The sequence below is a fragment of the Pristis pectinata genome, chromosome 1 (genome assembly GCF_009764475.1).
Source record: "Pristis pectinata isolate sPriPec2 chromosome 1, sPriPec2.1.pri, whole genome shotgun sequence".
Lineage (NCBI taxonomy): Eukaryota > Metazoa > Chordata > Chondrichthyes > Rhinopristiformes > Pristidae > Pristis > Pristis pectinata.
Genome location: NC_067405.1, coordinates 118,836,416 through 118,859,132, shown reverse-complemented (window position 1 = coordinate 118,859,132; position 22,717 = coordinate 118,836,416). Strand labels below are relative to the sequence as shown.

Genomic DNA, 22,717 nt, shown 5'->3' with positions numbered 1-22,717 from the left:
GTTCTATAACACACAGGGTTTAGTGAATCAGGATTTGTCCGAGTTTCGACCCTCCCCGCCCATCATTGGCTAAGAGAGGCACAGGACGATTGGCTGAGCAGCAAGGGTTCCGTCGGTGATTGGGTGATACGGTGATACGTGATTGGTGAATTGCGATTACTCTCAGATAATTGGTTAACATAGAGACGTTCTGTGAGAAAGACCTTTATCTGATAGGCTAATATTGTTTTTCGTCGTTTGATTAGCTGAGGCGAGGCCAGTATGAATCCTGAGAGTCGATTGGCTGTAGTTAACTAATCATGACAATTGATTGGCCACGGTGATGGGCAGCGTGTGTGGCTCATCCAGACATCATGGCGGCTACAAACGAAGGGAAGAAATTGGTGCGCAGTGCCAGTGGGCTCCGCATGATACCGGAAAACGGTGCTTTCTGCAGCCCCTTCTCACTTGATGAGCCCCAGTGGGTTCCCGATAAAGAGGTAAACTCTGCTTCTGAGTATTTTAGCTGGAGACTGACCGGATGTTTTAATTAGTGGTTATTGTTGCTGGGGTAGGGCAGTAGCTGAGTATTCGGAGTGCCTTGGAGTCTCGTATCACGCCGTAGTTGTGTTGATGTGAGGAAAACTGAGGTGGAATGTCAGGAAAGGCGAAGTATCACGGAGCATAGTTTGTCATAGGGTTCTCATTAAAGGTCATCGACCTGAAATGTCAACGTTGCTGCTCTCGCAGGGTTGACGTGGCGTGAGTACTTTCGGAGCAATTTCAGTCTGTATTTGGAGTATTGTATTTTTGCACGGAATCTGTCATGTTGATACAGCTGTAAATATCAGGGGTCTAGTTAGCCGAAATGAAATCGAAGTAGATGCAGTGTCGATCATATGGGATGACAAGTAAACGGTGGTCCCGGATTTAAAACAAAAGGTGTAATGAAATCTGTTGAAGTTTGCTGTGATGTTGTGGTAGATGAAGTTTTTTTGAAACCGAAGTTCTATGGATCCAGTTAGTTTAAAATGATTCCTGCTTACACTCGAATGAGCCATGACGAAATTTGTCCTGTATGCCCAGATTGGTTTTTTATCGTTCACAATTTACCTTTTTCCCCACCCTACAGAGAGCGATCATTTTATGCATCTTTCTGTGTGAGTCGTGCCAATTTAGTGTCAATATGTAATCAATTTACAGTTTAATTCATTTTTTAAAGAAAACTAATTTGATTATATAAACTCAAACAGAACCTTTTTATAACTTCAAAAGAGAAGTTTCATTCCATCTGCTCACTGTGAATTTGTTGAAATACGAGCGATAAAAGCACACTCCCTCATGTGTATATAATCCTTCCTGCTGCACTTGCTGATGGAAGGATGTTCAGTATTCTGCTGTAAACATATACTGATAGCATTTAAAAATCCATGTAGGGTATTTAAATACCATTGATGCTGAATTGTGGGGAATCTGGTACTTCCCCCCCCCCCCCCCAAAGTAATTTGTCAGAGTTTTATTTAAAAAAATGGAAACAGGAAGAGGCCATTCAGCTCTTCATGCTACTCAGCTATTCATTGGTATGCTTTCTCATACTAACCGTTTGTCCCTTAGTTTTCTCAATACCCCAAAAATCTATTGATATCTGTCTTGTGCTTACTCACTGACCGAGCCCTTGGGCAGAAAATCACAAAGGTTCACATCCCTGTGGGGGTGGGGGGGGGGGGGGGAAGCCTTCTCAATCTTGAATAGTAGAACCCTAATTTTGAGGCGCTGATCCTATTTCTAGATAGAAATTCTAGGTGAGAGAATCAACATTCCTACATTAAGCCACGTAAGAGTTTGGTGTTTTTGTTTCTTTTAAACTGTGGTGAGTGTAACTTATGAGCATCTTTTCCCGAATATATATGATATCTTTATTAGTCACATGTACATCAAAACACACAGTGAAATGATCTTTTGCGTAGAGTGTTCTAGGGGCAGCCCACAAGTGTTGCCACACTTCAGGCGCCAACGTAGCATGCCCACAACTTCCTAACCCGTACATCTTTGGAATGTGGGAGGAAACCGGAGGAAACCCACGCAGGCACTGGGAGAACGTACAAACTCCTTGCAGACAGCGGCAGGAATTGAACCCAGGTCGCTGATGCTGTAATAGCATTATGCTAACCACTACACTACTGTGCCTGCTTCTGTATCAGTAATTGGAGCACTAATGAAAAGATCAGATTAGTTTATTGTCATATATACTAGAGTGTAATGAAATTCCTTGCTCGCATGAAGCTCACAGAGCAGACGGTATACATGGTAATAATAAACACAATGACGAGCGCAAAACAGCAGAATGGTGCAAAGATTGTAGTGCAAAAAGGAATGCTAAATTGAAAATAATGGAATAACTGTGGTATAGAGGTAGAACTAAGAGTATGGGAATGAGGCAGCACCACTGCGAAGAGGATGTGAAAAACCTAAATGTTACTAATGTGATAACATAATACAAGAAATTATGCCCTTAATGTGCTTGACAGTAGGCACAAACTGAGTTTACTACAGTTTTTGTTTTGCAGGAAAGTTGTTCCTCTCCACCCTACCCCATTCCCCGAACCAAATAAACTGGTTATTTTGGTTTTCTGTTAAATAAAAACAGTTTGTTACTTGATATGATTGTTTTGATTTTTATTTTATTTTTATAAATTTCATTTCGGTTCTGGGTTGCAGTGCTGTACCTCATTGTTTTCAATTTTGACTGGCAAATTGGCTATGGGATGTAAGAAACAGAAGCAGCAGTAGGCCACTCAGCCCCTCGTGTCTGTTCTGCTGTTCAATAAGGTCATGGTTAACCTATTGCCTCCAACCTTGTATTAAATCATATCCCTTGGTTCACTTAATATCAAAAACCTGCTAATTGTCATTGGCATCTCTGTCAGTGACCTATTCCTACTATTTCCTGTCTGTCAACCAATTTTCAATCCATGCTGGTATGTTACCTTCAATCCCCCATTGCCCTGTTTTAATTTTGCGTACTAATCTCTTCTCTGGGACTTTACCTTATGCCTTTTGAAAATCCAAATGCACAACATCCTCTGGTTCTCCCTCGTATATTCTGACAGTTACATACTCAAAAAAAAAAATTCGAGTGGGTTTGTATGTGGGGATAGTGCAGGAAATTGCTGTAGTAGATGATCGGCCATGACCTTCATGTATATTGGAGCAAGATGACCTGCTCCTGCTTGTTTTAAAATTTGCTTGCTGGTGTCAAGTCAAATATGTCGTCAATTATATGGCTATGATTAAAATTCCAGACCCATTTGACTGGAGCCAGAATTTGTTGTACTTCCCAGCTGTTGATTTGTTGCTATGCTCTTGATGGCTGGACAACATCCACACCAGGTTTGGAAAAGAGGCAACTTGCAGGCGAAGTATGATCAGTGGGAAGGGTGTAGGGAAAGCTAACTCCAGTGGGGGTTCTCCATTCCGACAAAGTGCTTGGAGCACTATCGTGTCATAATCAATGTCATTTTACCAGAGGCAAGCACAACATTATGACGATGTCCCCAATTCAAGCACCAGCACCAGACAGATTATATTATCACAGCAATATACTGCAAGAATATCTGCATCACCCATGTTGTGACGGGCACCAATGACTGTGGAACTGACCATTGCTTTGTAATGCCATCAAACTGGCCCCAGAACAACAGTGATGACAGAAATAATTCCACAAGAACTTCCACAAGAAGTTCTCAAGGGCTTAGTTAGCATGGCATCTGTGGAAAAGCCAAGAGTCTCTTCACCAGAAAGAACCAGGACTAGTTTGAGAACAACCAAGAAATCTCTGAGCTAAATAACTTCAACCTTGGTGCCTTCCTGGATTGGAAACTCCACTGTGCCTCTCGGGAAAGGAAAGCTCTCTTATAGCTATCTGAAGGGCAAGGTTCAACAGAAATCCTGTGATGTAAAGAACCAGTAACAGAAGGAGTGCAGGAAGTCCAGCAACTCTCTGATAACTATGACATAGACTCATTAATGCTGAGAAGGCCATCTGTGCCTCAAACACCTCAGACCCCACCCCCATCTAGAGCCAAGAACAGAGGTGAATCTACCAGGAACAAAGAGGCAATCCAGAATCCACCTGAGGAAACACTTCAAAGATTTCCTCAACTGGACTTTTGTAAATGCACATGATCCCATCGCACAGCATATGATCTGCTTCAGTCTTGCTGCTGCCCCTAATTGACAGTTGAAACAGCTGTCACCAACTGAAAACAAAGCTTGCAGGAATTGACATTATTAAAATTGGCTGTAGAGATTTTGGTCAAATTTGTAGCTTTTGTTTTAATGCCCCATTCTGGTCTGGGCAAAGGAGTTTCTGGAAAACTCTACCTGACACCACCTGACTGTGCTGACTACTTGGAGAGTTCTCTGCTGTCTACCACAAGAAAAGTCATCACCGGAGTTCTCCTAGACTGCCTCCTCCCAGTGACTGAAGTGTTGCTTGCTGAATTGCAGTGTGAATTCCATCCACCTAGAGGCATAGTGGATGTGATCCTCACCATTCTGAAAAATTGGTACCAACCACAGTACGTGGCTTTTTTTCCAGCCCAACTAAAGCCTATGACTCAGTCCTCCTCCTGATTTGGCTGCCTGCACAAACTTGTATTTGTTTCATGGTGGCTTGCAAGCCGTGATTCTACAAATGCGTCCACAGCAGAATCAATTTCAGTATGGTCAAGGCTGCAACATTACTTTCTTTAATCTTTTTGTTGCCACAATGTTGTATCTCTCCTCCTCCAACAAGCTTCCTGCTACAGTGGAACTAGTCTACAGGGCTCATGAGAGAATGTTCAATCTCCACTACTGAATCTATCACCCTCCCAACTTCAGTAGTAGTACATAGATGACTCTTGCATTTACACATATTCAAAGACAGAGCTCCAAGTTGCATGAGAAGATGGGGTTTGCACTGAATAGCCACAAAACAACTTGCCTCCAGTGAGCTTTGCACTTCCACAAATCAAAGCTCCTCTACCGTTCTGCCCTCTGCTACGCAACGCTGCCCTTTAACGTTAAAGGACCGCACCAAGGCTCTCAAATATGTATTGCTTCCAACTTCTTGGGAGCAAAGTAGACATTAGTGAAATTCATTATTGTCTTCAGTGTGCCAGCACAGTCTTTGGTCATGTGAAATCTGTTTGAAAGTTGGGATGTCAAATCCAGCACAAGGTCATTGTCTCCTGAACAGTAAGGATCCCAATGCTTCTGAAACATGGGCCACCTGAATCAGGCATCTCAAGGTAATGGACAGATGTCACCAGAGCTGCGCATAAAATCATCAAACCACTGGCAGGATAAGCAAACTGTCAGTGTCCTCTCCCAGGCGATCACCCACAGCATTGGAGCTGACGTAGTGTAATAGAGGGATTCAGTCTGCACATGATGTTTATGTTATTTCTAGGCAATACCAACTGAAGCAGACTCTCTCCTAAGCTCCTGTCATGGCAAGATTCAAGAAGTTACTACACTTAGCCATTAATCTGGGAGCAAAATTACACCTTGTAATAGTGCAAGTATCCTTTTTGTAACTTATTGTTAGTGACAGCCAGTGTAAATTTGAACAAGTAGTGTGTAAAAGTTTAATTCCTTGCCCACTGAGTTCCTCCAGCATTTTGTGTGTTGCTCCTTAATTCTTAGGTTTTATTTTCCTCCTATGGAGGGCGAAAAGTACAGGCAGCCAGTCCAAGGAACCTTGGATGTCAAAGGATAGAGAGGGCTGGATAGAAGTGGAAAAACTTATGACGGGTAGAGAGAACTGAAAATGAGAAGACCCTTCAAGAGTATAGAAAGTGCAGCGGAGGGGGTACGAGGCAAATAGGGGCCATAAAATAACACTGATCTGACAAGATGCATTAACACTGTATATGAACGTAGGAGGTATTAGTTAAGTTTGCAGATGACATGAGGATTGATGGTGTTGATAGGATAGCCATTGGTACAGGATAGTACTGATCAGATGAGCAGGGCAATGGCAGATGGAAATTAATCCTGATGTGTATGAGTGATGCACTTTTGGAGGACTAATAAGGGTAGGACATGCACAATGAAAGGTGGAGCTTTCAAGTATTGAGGAACAGTCCAAGAATTCCTGAAGATGGCAGCACAGGTAGATGAGGTGATGAAGGCTTGTAGGTTTCATGCCTTCATTAGCCTGGGCATAAAATATAAGGGCAGGGAAGTTATGGTACAATTTTGAAACATTGGTTAGGTCACATTTGGAGTATTGTGTACAGTTCTGGTTGTCACAATATAGGAAGAATGTGGTTTCAATGGAGGGGGTGCAGAGGAAATTCACCAGAATGCTGCCTGGGATAGAGTGTGTCACTTATGAAGAGATACTGGATAGGCTAGGTTTGTTACCCAGGAGGTTGAGGCCCCTCCGTGCCCAAGGTACACAAAATTTGAGGGATGTAGATGGTAGGAAACCTTTTCCTGTAGCAGAGGTTTATAAACCAAGAGGGCATAGATTTGGGATTAGAGGTTTAGAAGGGTGCTTAGATTCTGGAATGCACTACCAGAGTAGTTTGCGGAGGCAGATAATCTCTCAACATTTGAAAAATATCTAGATGAACGCTGGAATTGCCAAGGCTACTTCCCAAGTACTAGTAAATGGGATAAGTCTAGATGTGGACTTGATGGTGGGTTGAAGGGTATGATCCTATGATTCAAAAATTGTTTTTTAATTTTGCTCTTGTTCTCTCATTCTATCTTTCACAATCCTGTCCTTTTCAATCATTTTTAATTCAGTTGACCAACTTTATTGATCATTGCGTTTTGTTTCTGGTAAACATTTTGGAAATTAAGTTTGGCAAGTATAGAGAACTGAAAATAGGGGAAGGCCCTTCAAAAGTATTGGAAGTATGGTGGGGGGAATGGTTAGGAGGGTAAAGGGGCAGCACAAAAATATCACCAACAGGGAAAGACACATTAACATTGTATGTGAATATAGGAAGTATGATTAATAAATTTGCAGGTGACATGAAGATTGGTAGTGTAATTGATTGGAAGATGGTTGTGGTTACAGGATTATATTGATCAGTTGGTAAAATGAGCAGAGCAATAGCAGATTAATGGGGTGTGCTATTTGATGCCCTATTCTGGATCTGCATATTCTGTAGGGCAAATTGTTCCCATTCTTGTATGCTCTTTGCTTTACTGTGCGCACAGCAACAAGATTTGCTGGTGTTTCAATTAAGGTTACTGCCTGTAGAAGACAGTTGCTTATATGCTAATCAAATGCTGTATAATATAAAATAATTTCCAGAAGCTCCAGTCAGAAATAAAACTACATTGATAGTCAACTTTTGACATAAAACTTGTTTCTGATGTCATCTGTATTTCTATTCCCAGTGCCCCAGATGTATGCAGTGCGATGCAAAATTTGACTTTCTTACCAGGAAAGTAAGAGATTTTGTATTTCTTCCCAGTTTGTTTTTTTTTGTCTTTATTTGCTGGCTTCCACTGGCAAAACAAAAGGAAAATGCTCTACCCAAGAAAACAGTAAATTTAAATTGCTGCAGTGGGATTAGATGTTGCATTGTTCAGTTGGTATATCTTTTATGTGCTTCTAACACTCACTGTAATATTTGTACACTTTCTGCATGTTAGTATCATGTTAGCATTCTGGTATGTAACTTGATATGTAAGATCAAGAGTTATAACAGTTTGTTTGAGGTTATGTAAATGATTACTAGTGTATTTAATTGTACCTGGCTTCATTAATATCAGAATTGATGCATGTTATCTGCCCATCTAGTCCTCTCAACCAGACCTGGTGTTATGAAACCGGCTAATGGGGACAGATGAAAAGGAGGAATATAATATGTGGGTTGCAGTCAGCATATCCACATTCCAAATTCTCTCTCACTGGAAGAATTCCAAAATGAATCTCACATTTCTGTCTTAATTTTCTGTGCATTGCCAGGTCCCATGTTTGTAAATACAATAAATGAGTTTAAATGTTTTGTGCAGCACATATAACATGCTGGAGGAACTCAGAGGGTCAAGCAGTATCTATGGAGAGAAATGAAGAGTCATTGTTTAGGACTGAGACCCTTCTGTGGCTCAGTCCTGATGAAGTGTCTCGGCCTGAAACATCAACCGTTCATTTCCCTCCATAGATGCTGCCTGACCTGCTGTGTTTCTCCAGATTTCCAGTGTTTGTAGTCTCTCTTGTGTCTTAAATATTTTGTATATTTGCTTGAAACTTGGCATTGCCTAACAGATAACATTTAAGAATTGAATTAGGCACATAAAGTGGCACTTCTAAAGATTTGATGTAAATCAGTTTCCATAATCCAGTCACACCTGTACTTTAAATGGTGCTCTATCCCATGGAATTCTGACTGAAGATCATCTCCTTAATGCTACTTTCTTTTTTAGAGTTCGGTGTTTCTTTTTTAAATCAGGTACAGTAATAGTCAGCTGCCCCCTTTTATATGCTGTGAATGAAAGCAGCTACAATTCCTATTGTATGTTGGGTGATTGGACAAATTAGTATAGCTTTTTCCTACTGCTGGTTTCACAGTGAATGCAATCTTCCCATCCCCTGAAATGGAGCAAATAGATACTTGAAGTTTATAAAGTGTTGTTTGAAACTGGTGTATTCTGTTCAATCAAGAATCTATTTCCATTTTAAAATTCTCAATATCTGTGAATGTCAAATGAAGTTTGAGTTCTAACACCATTTTGATTTTTTTTTGATATTTTAAACTATTTTGAAATTGGCAGCATCACTGCAGGAGATGTGGCAAATGCTTTTGTGACAAATGTTGCAGTAAAAAGGTACCTCTTCCACGGATGTACTTCATAGACCCAGTGCGGCAATGTGCTGAGTGTGCTTTGATCTCCCAGAAGGAATCGGAGTTCTTTGACAAACAGATTAAGGTGCTCATAAATGGTAAGAATTGTATTACTTCGAATATATTTAGAAGAATTTTTGGTGAAGTTAATCGTGATTTTAAATGTACTATGAAATTTATGTATGGAGTTGATATGACTTCATTGGCTGTTAACCTCTGGGAATGAGTGTTGAAATACAGGAATGAATGAGCCAGTAAGGCTGAAATTTTTAACAATGTATTTCAAATAATTTGACTGAAGCATAATAGCTCTATCTTAAGTTTCATGTGGTTATGTTTTAGGCTCATACTAATCAATGCCTGTGTGAACCATCTAGATATTATTTGTATTACTGTGAACATTGGGATACCACACAGCCAATGTTCTGGCCTGATGTCAGCACGTGCACAAATAGAGTAAAAATCACTGCATAGATGTCAGAAGTAAAGGGACAGTTTCACTTGCTACATTTTAATCCAGGATCTAAGAACACTTTTACCTTGGCTTACTCAGCATGAATACAATGAATGATGCAGCTATTTCCTGAATGAAGTTATTGTATACGTGGGGATGCTGCTATTATTTTTGTATAATGTAATTATGGTGCATTAGATATTTATCAACAATTAGCAGCTTAAATGCATTTTTAACTTCAACAATTGGAGATATTGCAAGAACATTGGCCTATATTTAGTGTTTAATGGTGAATGAATGACATCAGTCAATCATTGTATATACATAGACTTCATATAGTTTTTGCAGTGAAACTTGATTAGAAATCCAAAACCGTGTGAATCCCTCATCTGGGGATCTGGAGTCCCTGAGAACAGGCCATGCAAAATTTAATCATAACCTATCAGGGAGGAAGAAAAGTCATTAGTGAGACTGAACCAGGAATGTACAAGTTAATTTGTCATTGAATTAACCCTCATATGGGCAGAAGAAGACTTTTGAAGAAAAATCTCCCAAAGGAATAAAAATAAAATTGGAATGGGACCTCAGGCTTGAATTTTTCAATTTTCAGAGAAGTTGTTTTGGTAGTAATTAAGACTTGTTCTCGTAAAAAAATTACTTGCATTTGTCTAGATAAGCTACAACTTTTTAAGGACTATTTATTAGGTACCACAATTCTATGTACCACAATTCAATGTACCACAATTCACACACTTTACTGTTTGTTTCCAAGGGGCTACCTTCCTCATAACTTCAAGTTTCTCAGAAAAAAGTGAGACGATGAGTTGTCGGCTGTCAAACAACCACAGGTAAGTTTAATTTATTTTGAATGCTGTAAAAAAAAAAGTCCTGTGTTAAAGTGATTTATCCAGTGCATGTAATTCTCTACATCCAAAACACTATGCATTCTCAAGCCCTTCAAGAAGCCTGTAAAACTCCCTTATGGAGGATAGTGAGGCAGTGAAGTTGTTTACTTTGAGAAGACTGATACCTAGAATGGGTGGGTTGTATTGTGAGGAAAGGTTGGACAGACTGCTTGTATTTGCTGGAGTTTAGAAGAGGTGAGGAAACTTGATTGAAAGTTATAAGATTGTGTTGGGTCTTGAGAACATGGATATAGAGAGGATATTTCTCCTTGTGGGAGAATCTAATTCTGGGGAGGGGGTCAGGGGGTGGTAACAGTTTACAAATATGATGCGGTGAAACCTTTTCCTGAGAGTCACCAGTCTTTGAAATTCTCTTCCTCATAACGTTGTGGACACTGAATGTTTTTAATGACCGAAGTAGAAAGATTCTTGATGTTCAGGTGAGGGTTGATGGGAATGTGAAGTTGAAGCCATGATAGTGAATGGTGGAGAAGTCTTGAGAAGGCGAATGGTTTGCTCCTGCTCCTAATTTGTGCTTTCGTGTAGAAATTTAACATCATTCCATCAAAGCTGAATGTATGGATGCTAAATGTAGCTGTTGGTTATGGAATGAAGTATATTTGAAATAAAATAGGCTGAATTGCTAAGATTCTGAATTAGCCTGAGGTGGAGCAGGTCTTACTTTCCTTACCTATATAACTATCGGATAGCCCAAATCCATAAAACTGTAATATTGCTGACTTCATAACATTGCCTGGAAAGGCACTGGAGAGCTCTTGAAACTTCTGTTAGCCAGCCACAATGTCAGTACTTCCAACATGTTCCATACCTTCCTAGCCTGTTCAACCATTTTGTAGATGCATTGACATATGAAACAATGCCTCAGCCTTGGGCTGTTCATTTTAGTTTGTGTGGAGCAATTGTGGTATAGGATCAGGATGCAATGAGGAAATTAGTCATATTTTGGGAAGTTAGCGAGGTTCTTGCAACTCCACAATTGTTTCTTCGAGCTTTCAGAAGTGAATACTGGCTTAGCTAGGGTGAATTCTGACAACTCCATATCAATTGAAATAGAACTAAGAATAGATGGTGCATTTTCTTTAAATGAAATATGCACATCACCAGCAAGGTCAGCATTTTATTTCCTGCTTTCAATTGATTTGGAGAAGGGGAGCTGCCACCTTGATGCAGTACTTCTGGTGAAAATGCACCCACTCTCTGAATAGGCTTGGAATTCCAGATGGTAGTCCCAGTGATGATGGAGGGATGGCAATGCATTTCCAGGTCAGAATTATGTGTAACTTGGAAGGGAATATGCAGGTAGTGTTCCAGTGCACTTGCTGCCCACCGGAATAGAGGTCATGTGTTTGAGAAGTGCTTTTGGAATAATCCAATCAAGTAATTGCAAATGTATTTTGTGGATTGTACACATTCTCAAATAATGTATTATTCGCACACCACCACTCTCCTCTTCATCCATTTGTTCTCCTGGGAGAAGCTGACATTTAGGGTAAATTAAGAAAATATTTCTTGAGAAATTTCTTTTGGATTATTGAAAGTGACCAAACAGATTTGAGTCACAGCCAACAGCTGACCCACCACTTCAGTATACAGATTTGTTGGTCGCTCTCTGGAATTGGAACACCCTTTAAATATTTATATTGAATTTGAACTTGCTGCATCTGCTCCTACTTATTTCAGAGGTTAACAGATCTATGAAGTACCTCATGGAATGAAACCTAGTTGCAAGCTTGTGTAACTTGGTTGTCTCGCTTTCCTGAACATATCTAGCTGAAATAGTTTATTTGGGCTGACTTTGTTTATTCCAATCTCTTGAAGCTCTCGTTTGTTCTGAGTATACTTCCCTATTGTTTGGAGTTTTAAACCTTTTTTAAGCATGGTAACTGATGGTCCCTTAACGCACTTTTTGGCCTTTTTCTTTAGGGATTTTATATCATCCAATATGACGGGATGAAATGGGATACAGCATTTTAGATTTTAAAAACTAAAAATGTTGGGAATACTGTGCAGGTCAGGCAGTATATACAAGCTGAAAGGAAAGATAGATTTGATCTTTTGGATTCGGAGCCTTTGTCAAACTCTAGTTTTTCAAGATTTTACCTGGTCCCCTCTTGTATAGGTCCAAAGAGTTTTTCTTTGGTTTACGTTTAATTATCCTTGTGATGCATCCAAACACCTTGTTCACTTTCACAATAGAATTGTGGCTTTGGTTAAGGAAATTGAGTAACTCTCACACAATAACACTTGGCCTTTCCATCTTCTGGTTCCTTGAGCTCGCAGGTCTGCCTGACATACAGAAATTGTAGAAATGTCTTCGCTCTAGTGCAGTTATATTCATTTATAGTTTTGCCTGATTATTGGCACTTCCCTGTCTGTATATACTGTTTCAATAAGACGAGTAATTCTTAACCCTTCTAATTGTAACCCTTCTAATTGTGTCTAATTGTAAATCCTAACCTTGTGTAAGCTATCTTCTTAGACTGCACAGCTCTCTCTAGGCTAGAGGTGCTTGTATAGAGAAATCTCCAGTTTGGGAGAGATGCACAATTACACAAAGACAGGGAGACAGTGGCTTCCATCACATTTCGGTGCTCAGTGGCTCTGCTGCCCATCCCAGGCCTCACTGGCAGTACTCCCCACACCAAGCCTTAGGGCAGTTTGCTTTTTGAATTGTCTCTTATTAACAGAACAACTGTGTTCGGCAACAGAGGGTGGGGATTTCACACCAGGCTCCAGGCACAGCAATGCTATGCTATAATGATGACCCTGTTTTTTTTTCTCTGTTTCAGTACTGAATGCATCCTAAGTGCTAAGTGAAATTACTGATTAGGCCTAACTTGCTCATGAGACAGACACCTTCATTTTGGGAATTAACCTAATGAACCACCTTTTGAACTACCTGTAATGCAGTATATTCAGTCTTTAAACAAAGAGACCAAAACTTATTTGCTATATGGCAATGTCCTGTAGAGTTGTAATAAGACTTTCATCCCCCTTGCATTGAGGGGCAATTTTCCATTTGCCTTGCTAATTAGTGGCTGGAACTCCCCTAATGTGATTTACAAGGATGAGTCATATGTAGCAGGATTTTGAATCCCTCTTCATTATCTGTTGTCAGCCTCCAGGCAACAGGGCAGCAATTGCAGGTCTTTCAATGACATCACTGCCAAACTATGTTTTGAACCATGATGTTGTGCCTGGATCCCATTATAGGGTTGTGTTGTACTGACCACCTCTGCCAGTTGGAGCAAAATCCTGGCTCATGGCTTGAGTAGGCTGTGTTGTGAGCAATACTGAGGTCACATCGATAATTTAATGCATTTTACTTGCTCCATAGTCGAAAGCCTGCAATTGTTCTGGATCATCTTCTATCAATGGTGAATATAGAAGGGTTCTAATACTTATTTAATTGATTGCCTGCTAGAGTCAAGTGGTCCACTGCAATTTGAGGCCAGACTCTCAGCATAGGTGGCGTAGTGAGGGTCCATTCACAGCATAAATAAGCTTTACCTTCGTATGACAGTCATGATCAAAGTCCTGGATTTGTTCAGAAGCCTGGACTATGGGTAGTCACTGCATGATTGGATTGACGGTATGGCATAAAGCTTTCTGAAGGGTATCTTTTAAGTTATTTTATGAATGGCTCTGCAACCAGCTGATCATCTCTGGTCTACTTCTGGTGATGATAGAAGTTGTATAACCAATCCCCAAAATCATCTGGATGTTTTCATTGACCCTTGTTTACACTGAACAATGATTGCAAGACTTTCATGTACTCCATTTCTGGAGTTGATTGGATTCAAAGTTCAAAGTTGAGTTTATCGTCACATGCACAAGTATATGTATGCACAGGTGCAATGAAGAACTTACTTGCAGCAGCATCACAAGAAAAAACAAACATAAATTATACACAATCTTTACAAGAAAGAACACAATTAGAACAAAAAGAACAAAGTCCATTTTAGTACACAGTGATCAAAGTGGTCATAGTGTTACCTAACTGTAGTGATTAGTGTCTTGCAGGTTAGTTCAAGAACTGAATGGTTGAAGGGAAGTAGCTGTTCTTGAATCTGGTGGTGTGAGACTTGAGGCTTCTGTTGGGCCAGTGTGTTCGTGGGTGCAAATGCAGCCAAGGGTACACGGAGGATGGTTGAAAAATGAAGAGGATCTCATGCACTGACCAGATTGGTTTAGACGAGGTGAAGCCCCTCTTGTTAACAAAAGCCAAAATCCTTTGTTTTGAAAGTGCGAAGGCTTCCCAAGCTAATGCATGGGGGAGGTGAACAAGATTGGGAAAACGTGCCTCCAATTTATACCTTTTTATGCAATATTGCATTAGTAATTGCTTTAGAAACAACAACTTTGTTTCTAGTGAGGAAAGTGAATACTCCAGCCATGTTGAATGGAGTTTAACCTAAGTATTGATGAATGATTAACTTTGCAGATGTAGGAAGATGACTGATGCAAAAATCATTATAGTACATCACTGCATTATGGAGGGATGGCATTCCTAGAAAACTGTCCGTATCTCAATTTTCCATAACATGAATCCTTGACAAAAATGGACATCCTCACCAATATATGACTTTGGCACAGTGGAAGCTGTCAGTATATGCACTGATAGTCAGAATTGGCAATTATCAACAAGGAATACAAGTGACCCCCTCTCTCCCCCCCCCCCCCCATGTTCCAGCCATTCAAGTTACCGAAATTTGCCCTTGCAGAATTCACAAATCACTACCCAAAAATTTGATATGAAATAAAATTCACTCTCATGGAATTTGTGAGAGGCAAATAAATAAATCAACTTAAATATTGTGTTTTGAACCTGCACTTCTTGATACCTGTGCAGATAACACGGCTTCGCATAGTGGAAAATTGTGATACAGTTTTTCTACTAACTGTGGGGTTTACCTGTAACCAGATCAAGAACATTTTTTTGCATTTAAAATCAAAACAGAAAAACACATGAAAACTTATTGGTTCAAATGTAGATGCAAATGTTATCCCTTTTCTGATGGTGTATAACCAGCTGAAATATATTTGTGTGGTTTGAAATTCAGCAGGAATATTAAAACTTAATATAGAACTAAATACTTAAAGTAAATTAAATTATAAAGTAGCAGTGTTTGCTTTGAACTATTAAGGAATTAGTAAAGATGACCAGTATTTTTCTGGAATATTTTAAGTTTTCCCTTTGTTACTGTGAGGGGAAAAATCTGATTTAACAAGTACAGTGGGCATAAGCTAGCTGTAGTTTTTCTAAGTGTCTCTTTCTTGGTTTGAAGTATAAAATAATTTTCTCTATTTCAAGTTCTGACTTCTTGAGCCCTAATTACCAACGGGCACATTGACTTACTGATGCAGTTAGACTACTAAAGTTGGCATCAATCAATACTTTTTAGATCTGAAGACACAATTGGCTTCGATCCAGGCTCAATTTAAGATCATATATTGGGCAGGATCTACATTTTGATCGTCTGAGATGCTTCATACAGAATAATTTATAATAATTTCATACTGCAGCCATTTGAGTAAAAGTGTTAGTAGACTAGAGATACCAGAAGTCTGAGTTTTGGGAACTGGCGAGGGCAAGTAGGTGAAAACTATACGAAAACCAAAAAGTGAAATGTTTGAATAGTTTGTTTGATCATTGATTTTATAATGGCAGCTTTCAGAAATCTTTCACTCAATGTTTTTCTTTAAAATTATTAATTTCAAATTTTTGCTAGGTATCTATACCTGGATGGAGAAAATCACTTTGAAATTGAAGTTGCTCGAATTATAAATGTTCAGGTGCTGACTGAGGGCTTTACTCCTGGAGGTAATTTTAAATATATGCTAATTATCAAGTAACTGATTTCAGCATTAACCACTTTGATAACTAATTTCAGAAAAATTACTGCTTTAAAATTACTGATGCACTGAGTTTAATATAGATTTCTCTGCTGGAACAGAATGGAATTTGTCTAGAACAAAGACGAGGAAACTTAAGTGTCAGGTTGTCCTTGGATAGAAATGGCAGAGTATTGTCCTTCATAGGAATTGCCATTGGTTCAAGTTAAGCTGTGTAGGTCAGTGTTTTTGTTTGGACTAGTTGAAATGTCAAAAAGAATAGCTGATATGCTGCCTATAACTCAACTGTGGACTATATTGACAGTTTTGGAAATTAGCAAAACATGGATTGGCTTTTCTAAAACATGCAAGTGAAATGGGATTTTTAAAAAAAAAAATGAAATTTGGTTTGCTGCCTTAAAATTATGATGATGTAGTTAGTGGTGTTTGTGTTGAATTTGATGGAGGACATATTTTCCTGATTAGAATGGCCTGAAACTAATCCTTCTTTTCAATGCCTGCTGCTGCTGCCTATCGTCTTGAAACAGAGAAAGATATTCACACTTACACCAGCCTCCTGGAGAACCCGTACATTACTGAAGGTTAGAAGTATGATTGTCAAATTAACCAACAACAGAGTGTGCTAATCTTCCTAATTGTGTCTCGGAGCTTGGCTTCTAATGTACCTTCTGCTAGTTGCTTTGTGAATGATGCTTTTCCTGTGAGGAATAACCTATGTAGTTTCAGTTGAGCTGAAATCAGTTGTTGGTGCTGAGTTTGTGGTGCATTGTAAATTACAAGGCAAACTCCTCCAAAACCAAGCATTTTGCCTTTTCCCCCCTTTGCTTGCTTTTAGATTGCATGAGTTCTATGCGGCAGTCAGAAAAAGCAGCATTATACTTCCAAGAATATTCATCATATGCATTCCCATCTTAGCCATCATCTCTTAGTATCTCCAGCAAGACCAACTGTAGACTAGACAACCACTTTGCAGAACGCCTGTGCTCTGGCTGTAATAGCCATCCTGACTTTCCAGCTGCATGCCATTTCAACTTCCCGTTCCCACGTCAACCCGCCTGTCCTCGGCCTTCTCCACTGCCAGGGTGAGGCCATATGCAAACTAGAAGAACAGCATCTCGTATTTCATCTGGGTAGTCTACAAACCAATGGTATGAATATTTGAATTTTTCAGTCTCAGGTAATCCACACTTCCTGTGCTCCTTTCTCTATCCTTCTGCACACACTCTTCCTGCCTGCCACCCCCCTTCCCACATGGTTCCACCTGCCTATTGCCCACAGACTACACCTCCTGTACCCTCCCCAATGTGCTCCATCTGCCCTTCATCCTTCCCTCATCTGGTTCCACATCACCTTCCATATCAGATTCCAGCATCTACAGCCTCTTGTGTTTCCATTTATTACCTTCCAGCCTCTGTCTTTACCACCAGCCTCCCCTCCCTCCATCTGACCCCATTTTTTCTCTCTCTCTCCTTGTCACTACCTATTGCCCACCAACCACCGTCTCCCAATTCCACTCCTCTGTCTTCCCCACCCAGCTCCATCTGCCCATCGTGTCCCTTCTCACCTGGTTCCACCTATTGCCTGCCAGTCCTTGCCTCGCCATTTCCTCTCACCTCTTTATACTGGCATCTCCCCTCTACATTCGCAGTCCTGATGCAGGGTCTTGACCTGAGACGTGGACTATCCCTTTGCCTCCTCAGACGCTGATCGACTCGCTGAGTTCCTCCAGCAGTTTGTTTTATGCTCCACATTCCAACATCTGCAGTCTCTCTTGTCTCCCAGTGATGCTAATAACTGAATATTTTGCAGTTATTTTAGGCTATTTGAAATTTCACTATTAATGGAAAGAGACAAGATCTGCTTAAATGGAAAACTGCCTGAAATGATTTTGGAATAATACCTCTTTTGTTAGTTTAAATACTCTAGTGTTGTGCTGAATTGTATAGTCTTAAATGTCTGGATTTTTTTTTTGCCTTGCTCAGCGATGCCCAAATTTTCAGGCAAGCTCCCAAAGATATTTGACCTTGTTTGGTGGGGATGGGGTGTGGGAAAGACAGAGTTCCTACAGCTGGTGATTTGCTTTCTAACTCTTGCTGTACAGACTGGGTGCTAGGTGAGAGAAGGAAGCAAATGTGATGATCTTCAGGGAAAAAGACAGTGAACTTATTTTCCACTAATTACACACCTATTCAGAGAATAAAAAGTGGCCATTTATGTTTATTTGGGAAAATTCATAATGGAAATAGTTTACAACATACTTTTATAATGTTATCATTTTCCACCCTTTACATTCTTGTTATTGGGTACCCAATCCTGTAAACTCATACACTTACTAATTTGAATACAGGTAGTTTTGATTAACCTGAACAAATTATTTGTATCTATTTACTAGTTGAATCACATTTTATACTATGTTGGGTTAATTTTAAATCCTGATTTCTTGGTTCTAAAACTGTAGGTCTAAGTACCCATGACTTGCAGAGGCGTATAAAACGGATACGAATTGTATCACAGGAAGCATTAGCCACAATGTGGAGGAAATGGTTGTGCTGGGTTTCCGATTTGGGATTGTTATTTTCCCCCTTTTGTTTCGTCTTTGTATCGTTGTGTTCTGGAGAATGGTGTGGGAGGATGGTTAATGCAACAAGCAAAGCAAGTATTCATGCAAGCTTTAAAATAAAAAATTACCCAAAAAGGAAGTTTTAGTGACGTTTTATTCTTGAAAAATACTGAGAAGTTACTATGTTGCATAACATGATCATGCAAGCTTCATTAGCAGTTCACCTTTCAACAGAATTTATTTTAATCTGTAAATTTCAGGTGGCAATACACGTGCCACAGGGATGCTGGTCCAATACAAAACTTTGGGGTCCCAAGAACCAAAACAGCTAAAGTTAAGTGCATCTGATGATTTCAATAGCAACAAGAAGATGTCTGTCGGTTGGCTGGCTGCTATGCATAAGGTGAAGTTTAATAATATCTGCTTTGCATCTTTATTACTTTTGAAAGACTATTTCCATTAATTTGGAGCATATGATCTATTTTGCTGGAAGTGATAATGTTACAAGTGAAATGACTAATGCAAAATTCAGTTTAAGAATTGGAGAATATTAAGAATAAAGGCAAGAGGACATTGGGGGAATGTCAATGTCAAATGGTTATCATGTACATTCTTGGATAACAAAACGGAATAGGCAATCTGAAATGACCGATTCATAATTGATTTCACTTTTGAAAGTATGCTTATTAGACAACTTTAGAAAGGTAGTGGGTGAAAATGGCCAACCGTAGCAATAACATTTATAATTTTAACTGGTTAATTGCCAAGGTTTCTGGAAGCTCTTTAGGACAAAGCAAGCACTGACAGGCAGGAGATGGCTTGCCTCTTAAAGGTGACATGTCCTTTTGGAGGGGCAATTGAGAAGAGGAACATTGTTACCAAGAATGAGGTTGGCACTGCAAATGCCACAGCCCTGGATGCTGCTGAGGACTTCTACTCTGACCTGGGGAGGAAAGGGGGGGGGGGGGGGTGAAGAAAGAATATCTTCCTCTGGTGTGCTGGACAAACTGATCCTCTTGGGTGACTTGAATGCCAAGTTTGGAAAAGATGCAAGATATAAAATTCCACGTGAATCTGAAAAACATGGATCACTTCCCTTGCGTGAAGACATTCAACATCACCTTCTGTGCACCATCATGACTTTTTGGTCATTGAGGAAAACAGTTTGAAGATAAAGACCATAAATTCAGCACCAAATGTACAATCTACCAGGCAGTATTGATCCCTGCCCTCCAGTATGCTTCCCCAAATCAACTGGCTGGATAAGCAGACCAATATCTGTCTCTCCCAGACTGAAATTCCCAGCATTTAGGCTGTAACACTCAATTGGACAAGCCCTGCCATTGATACTGTACTCCCAAAAGACTTATTCTATTTTGTTATCGTGACCAGAGATTGGGGTGGGCCGAGGAAAAGATTCAACTCTATTCTCAAAGCCTCCTTGGGGAAAAAGTGCAATATCTTCACTGACTCCTGGGAATGACTGGTGTGTGACCACTCAGTGGGAAAAGATCATTGGCTTGGCACTGAGAACCTTGGTCTACATGTTGAGAGAACTCAAAGCCCAACAGCAACACCAGAAGGAGCATGTCACTTTCAAACCAACAGCCTAACTTGTGGCAGAGTCTGTGGGTCCTGCATTAGCCTCAGAACCCACAAAATTGAAGTTGGGGGTGGAAAAAGTCATTCTTGCTCCTGAAGGACCATCTATGAAGATTATTCAGGCTTTCAGAGCCAGTGGGCTTGTAGTGAAGAATGAGAACAGGCTACCAGTAAATTGTCAAGATAAAAATATTAATGCTGTTCTAAAAAGAAAGTCAACAGTTTAGTTGGAAGATTGGGAGAGCCTCTAAATGAATGGAATGTCAAGTATCAAAATTCTTTTGGGAAAAGGCCAGAAAAATAGTTATAGGTAACCAAATATTAATTCTCCAAAATAGAAAATACTGGAAACACTTTGTTTTACTTTCCACAAATACTGCCTGATTTCAGGGTTTTTTTTATATTTCAATGATTTTGTTTTCTAAGTCTGGCTAGAATAGATGCTCTGTAGGTTGTGGCTGATTGATGTGGAGCAAGGTTTTTTGGGATTAAGTAATATGCAAAGTTCAAAGTGGAATTTGGATGTTAGTCACTAGTTGATTTCCTCCATTCGGATGTCACCCTCTGCGCAATGGTAGTACTGTCACCTAAGTTAGAAGGCATTACTTCAAGATCCAGTAGTTTGCATATCTAATCCAGGATGATACTTGAGTGCAGTAGTGTCAGAATGTTTATCCTGATGTCTTGGGTAGATGTCAAGAATCCAATGGCATGAATTGGAGAGCAGGGGAGTTGCTTTGATGTCCTGGGCCAATATTTGGCCATCAACTTTTACCACTGAAACAGATTATCTGGTTACCTTTTTAAAAGATCAATACAGATTGAAGGTCCTATTTCCTCCAATATTGCACAACTGACTTTTTTGGCATACTCTTTGAGCTGAGATATTGTAACAGTCAATATTACCACTATAATCTTATTAAAGTTGCGCACTGTATGTATGGAATTCTTAATACTTCTGTTGACAGCCTCCTGCCTATTATGAGAATTGCCTAGTTTTATTTTCACAGGATTTTTTATGTGGTATACTGGAGTTATTCATTTCACCAGCCTTGATTTTATTTAAATATTAGTACCAAAAGGAAGGAACAACTGTTTATTTCAAGCAATTATCAGCATTGCTTAATCATAAGATTATACATTATGACATAGTGCTGAGTTTTATTGCATCAGCTTTTTGAGTGAGAATTGAAATGTACTAATTGTCATTCCTCAGTTTCCATTTTCACCCATCCCACCAATCATGGCTATCTCTCTCAATCCACAGGCAGCCAAGCTTCTATATGAATCAAGAGACCAATAACCAATTTGAGTTCCTGAAAAACAAAGATGCAGCTGTCAGCCTGAAGAGGAATGGAAAGAAGTAATTTCTTTTTCCTGCTCTGATGTAGTCAGTTTTTTAGTACTTTTGTATTAGTGATTTTTCTGAAAACACTTATTAAATGCAGCAAATTTCAGGACTATTTTTGATGCATTTAAATATTCAGTATAGTGCAATAAAATTTACAATGTTTTAAATGTAACCTTTCACATTTAAATTAAACTTTTGCTAAATATTAATCTATTTTTTAATCACTAACTGAAAACTGCACTGCAGTATTTTATTTTAATGTTGAAGTATAAAAGTTCTAATTGCAAAAGTGGAGAATTGTTTGTGTAGACTTCAGTTCTGTATTCAGCAGGTGGTTTTGACCTCAGTGCTTGAAGGATGAAAATGTTTACATTTATTTTTTTTTAAATAGCAGGAAATGCTAAAGCCCACAAAGTGCCATCAGTTTGCTTGGATTTTATATTGTTGCTCTTCTCTTCCCATTAGAAATTCCATTCTGACATACCAAAGGAAATTCCCCCATAGTGGATGCTTTGCATAACCCTGCCTGTTCCTACAATTATGTACTGATAGTCTAAGAAAGCTAGATGTGTTAAGTCTGTAACAACTGTGCATGAAACCAAAACTGGATGGATTAGTTACCTTCAGTGAATCACAAAGATACAGATGGACTATTACTATACTAGCTAGTTGAGAAGTGTTCTGAAAGCTGACCCTGGTGTACAAATCTAATTTTTATTTCTTTGGCTACTTGGAAATATTTTGTGTAGAGTCTAAATTTGAAATTTGTATTTGATGCAACCTGGGGTGGTGGGGTAGGAAGAGGGGAATGCACACCAGCTGTTCAGTTTTCTGGACCAAATGAGTATCACAATTAGTTTAAATTCTGGTTATACAGAGAACTCATCTTGATTGAAAGTGCATTTTCAGTTTGTATTCATGCTAGCTATATACATTACCCTGTATAAATTGCAAGTACCTTCTGTATAATAATAAAAAATAAATGCAACTTTCTATGTTTAGGGTGATTTTGTTGAACTTATTTCTCACTTCTTCTGGTCAAACAACTAGGAATCCTAAAGCAACTAGGCCAAATTCCTATTCACCAGTGATGATATCAAAGGCCCTGGTCATTTTTCCCCAGTGTGCAACATA

The 22,717-nt window shown here is 39.4% G+C and overlaps 1 protein-coding gene across 2 annotated transcripts; it reads left to right on the top strand.

The window, feature by feature from the left end:
• The first annotated feature begins 324 nt into the window (after window positions 1-324).
• Window positions 325-22,588, top strand: zfyve21 (zinc finger, FYVE domain containing 21). 2 transcript variants are annotated; one of them, XM_052015774.1, is made up of 8 exons: window positions 326-479; window positions 7,384-7,434; window positions 8,764-8,932; window positions 10,061-10,136; window positions 15,947-16,038; window positions 16,598-16,651; window positions 18,891-19,033; window positions 21,500-22,580. In XM_052015774.1, the coding sequence occupies exons 1-8, from the start codon at window positions 354-356 to the stop codon at window positions 21,533-21,535; spliced, it is 747 nt and encodes a 248-aa protein (XP_051871734.1). In that variant the 5' UTR covers window positions 326-353; the 3' UTR covers window positions 21,536-22,580. The 2 variants fall into 2 exon arrangements, with proteins under 2 accessions (XP_051871741.1, XP_051871734.1); XM_052015781.1 differs by lacking the exon at window positions 16,598-16,651 and having other exon boundaries at window positions 325-479; window positions 21,500-22,588.
• The last annotated feature ends 129 nt before the right edge of the window (window positions 22,589-22,717 follow it).

Excerpts from the sequence above, each read along its gene's own strand:
- zfyve21 (XM_052015774.1), top strand. The coding sequence starts at position 354 with ATGGCGGCTACAAACGAAGGGAAGAAATTGGTGCGCAGTGCCAGTGGG. Across the intron at positions 16,039-16,597 it reads TGAGGGCTTTACTCCTGGAG|AGAAAGATATTCACACTTAC; the intron begins GTAATTTTAAAT and ends GTCTTGAAACAG. Across the intron at positions 16,652-18,890 it reads GAACCCGTACATTACTGAAG|GTGGCAATACACGTGCCACA; the intron begins GTTAGAAGTATG and ends TGTAAATTTCAG.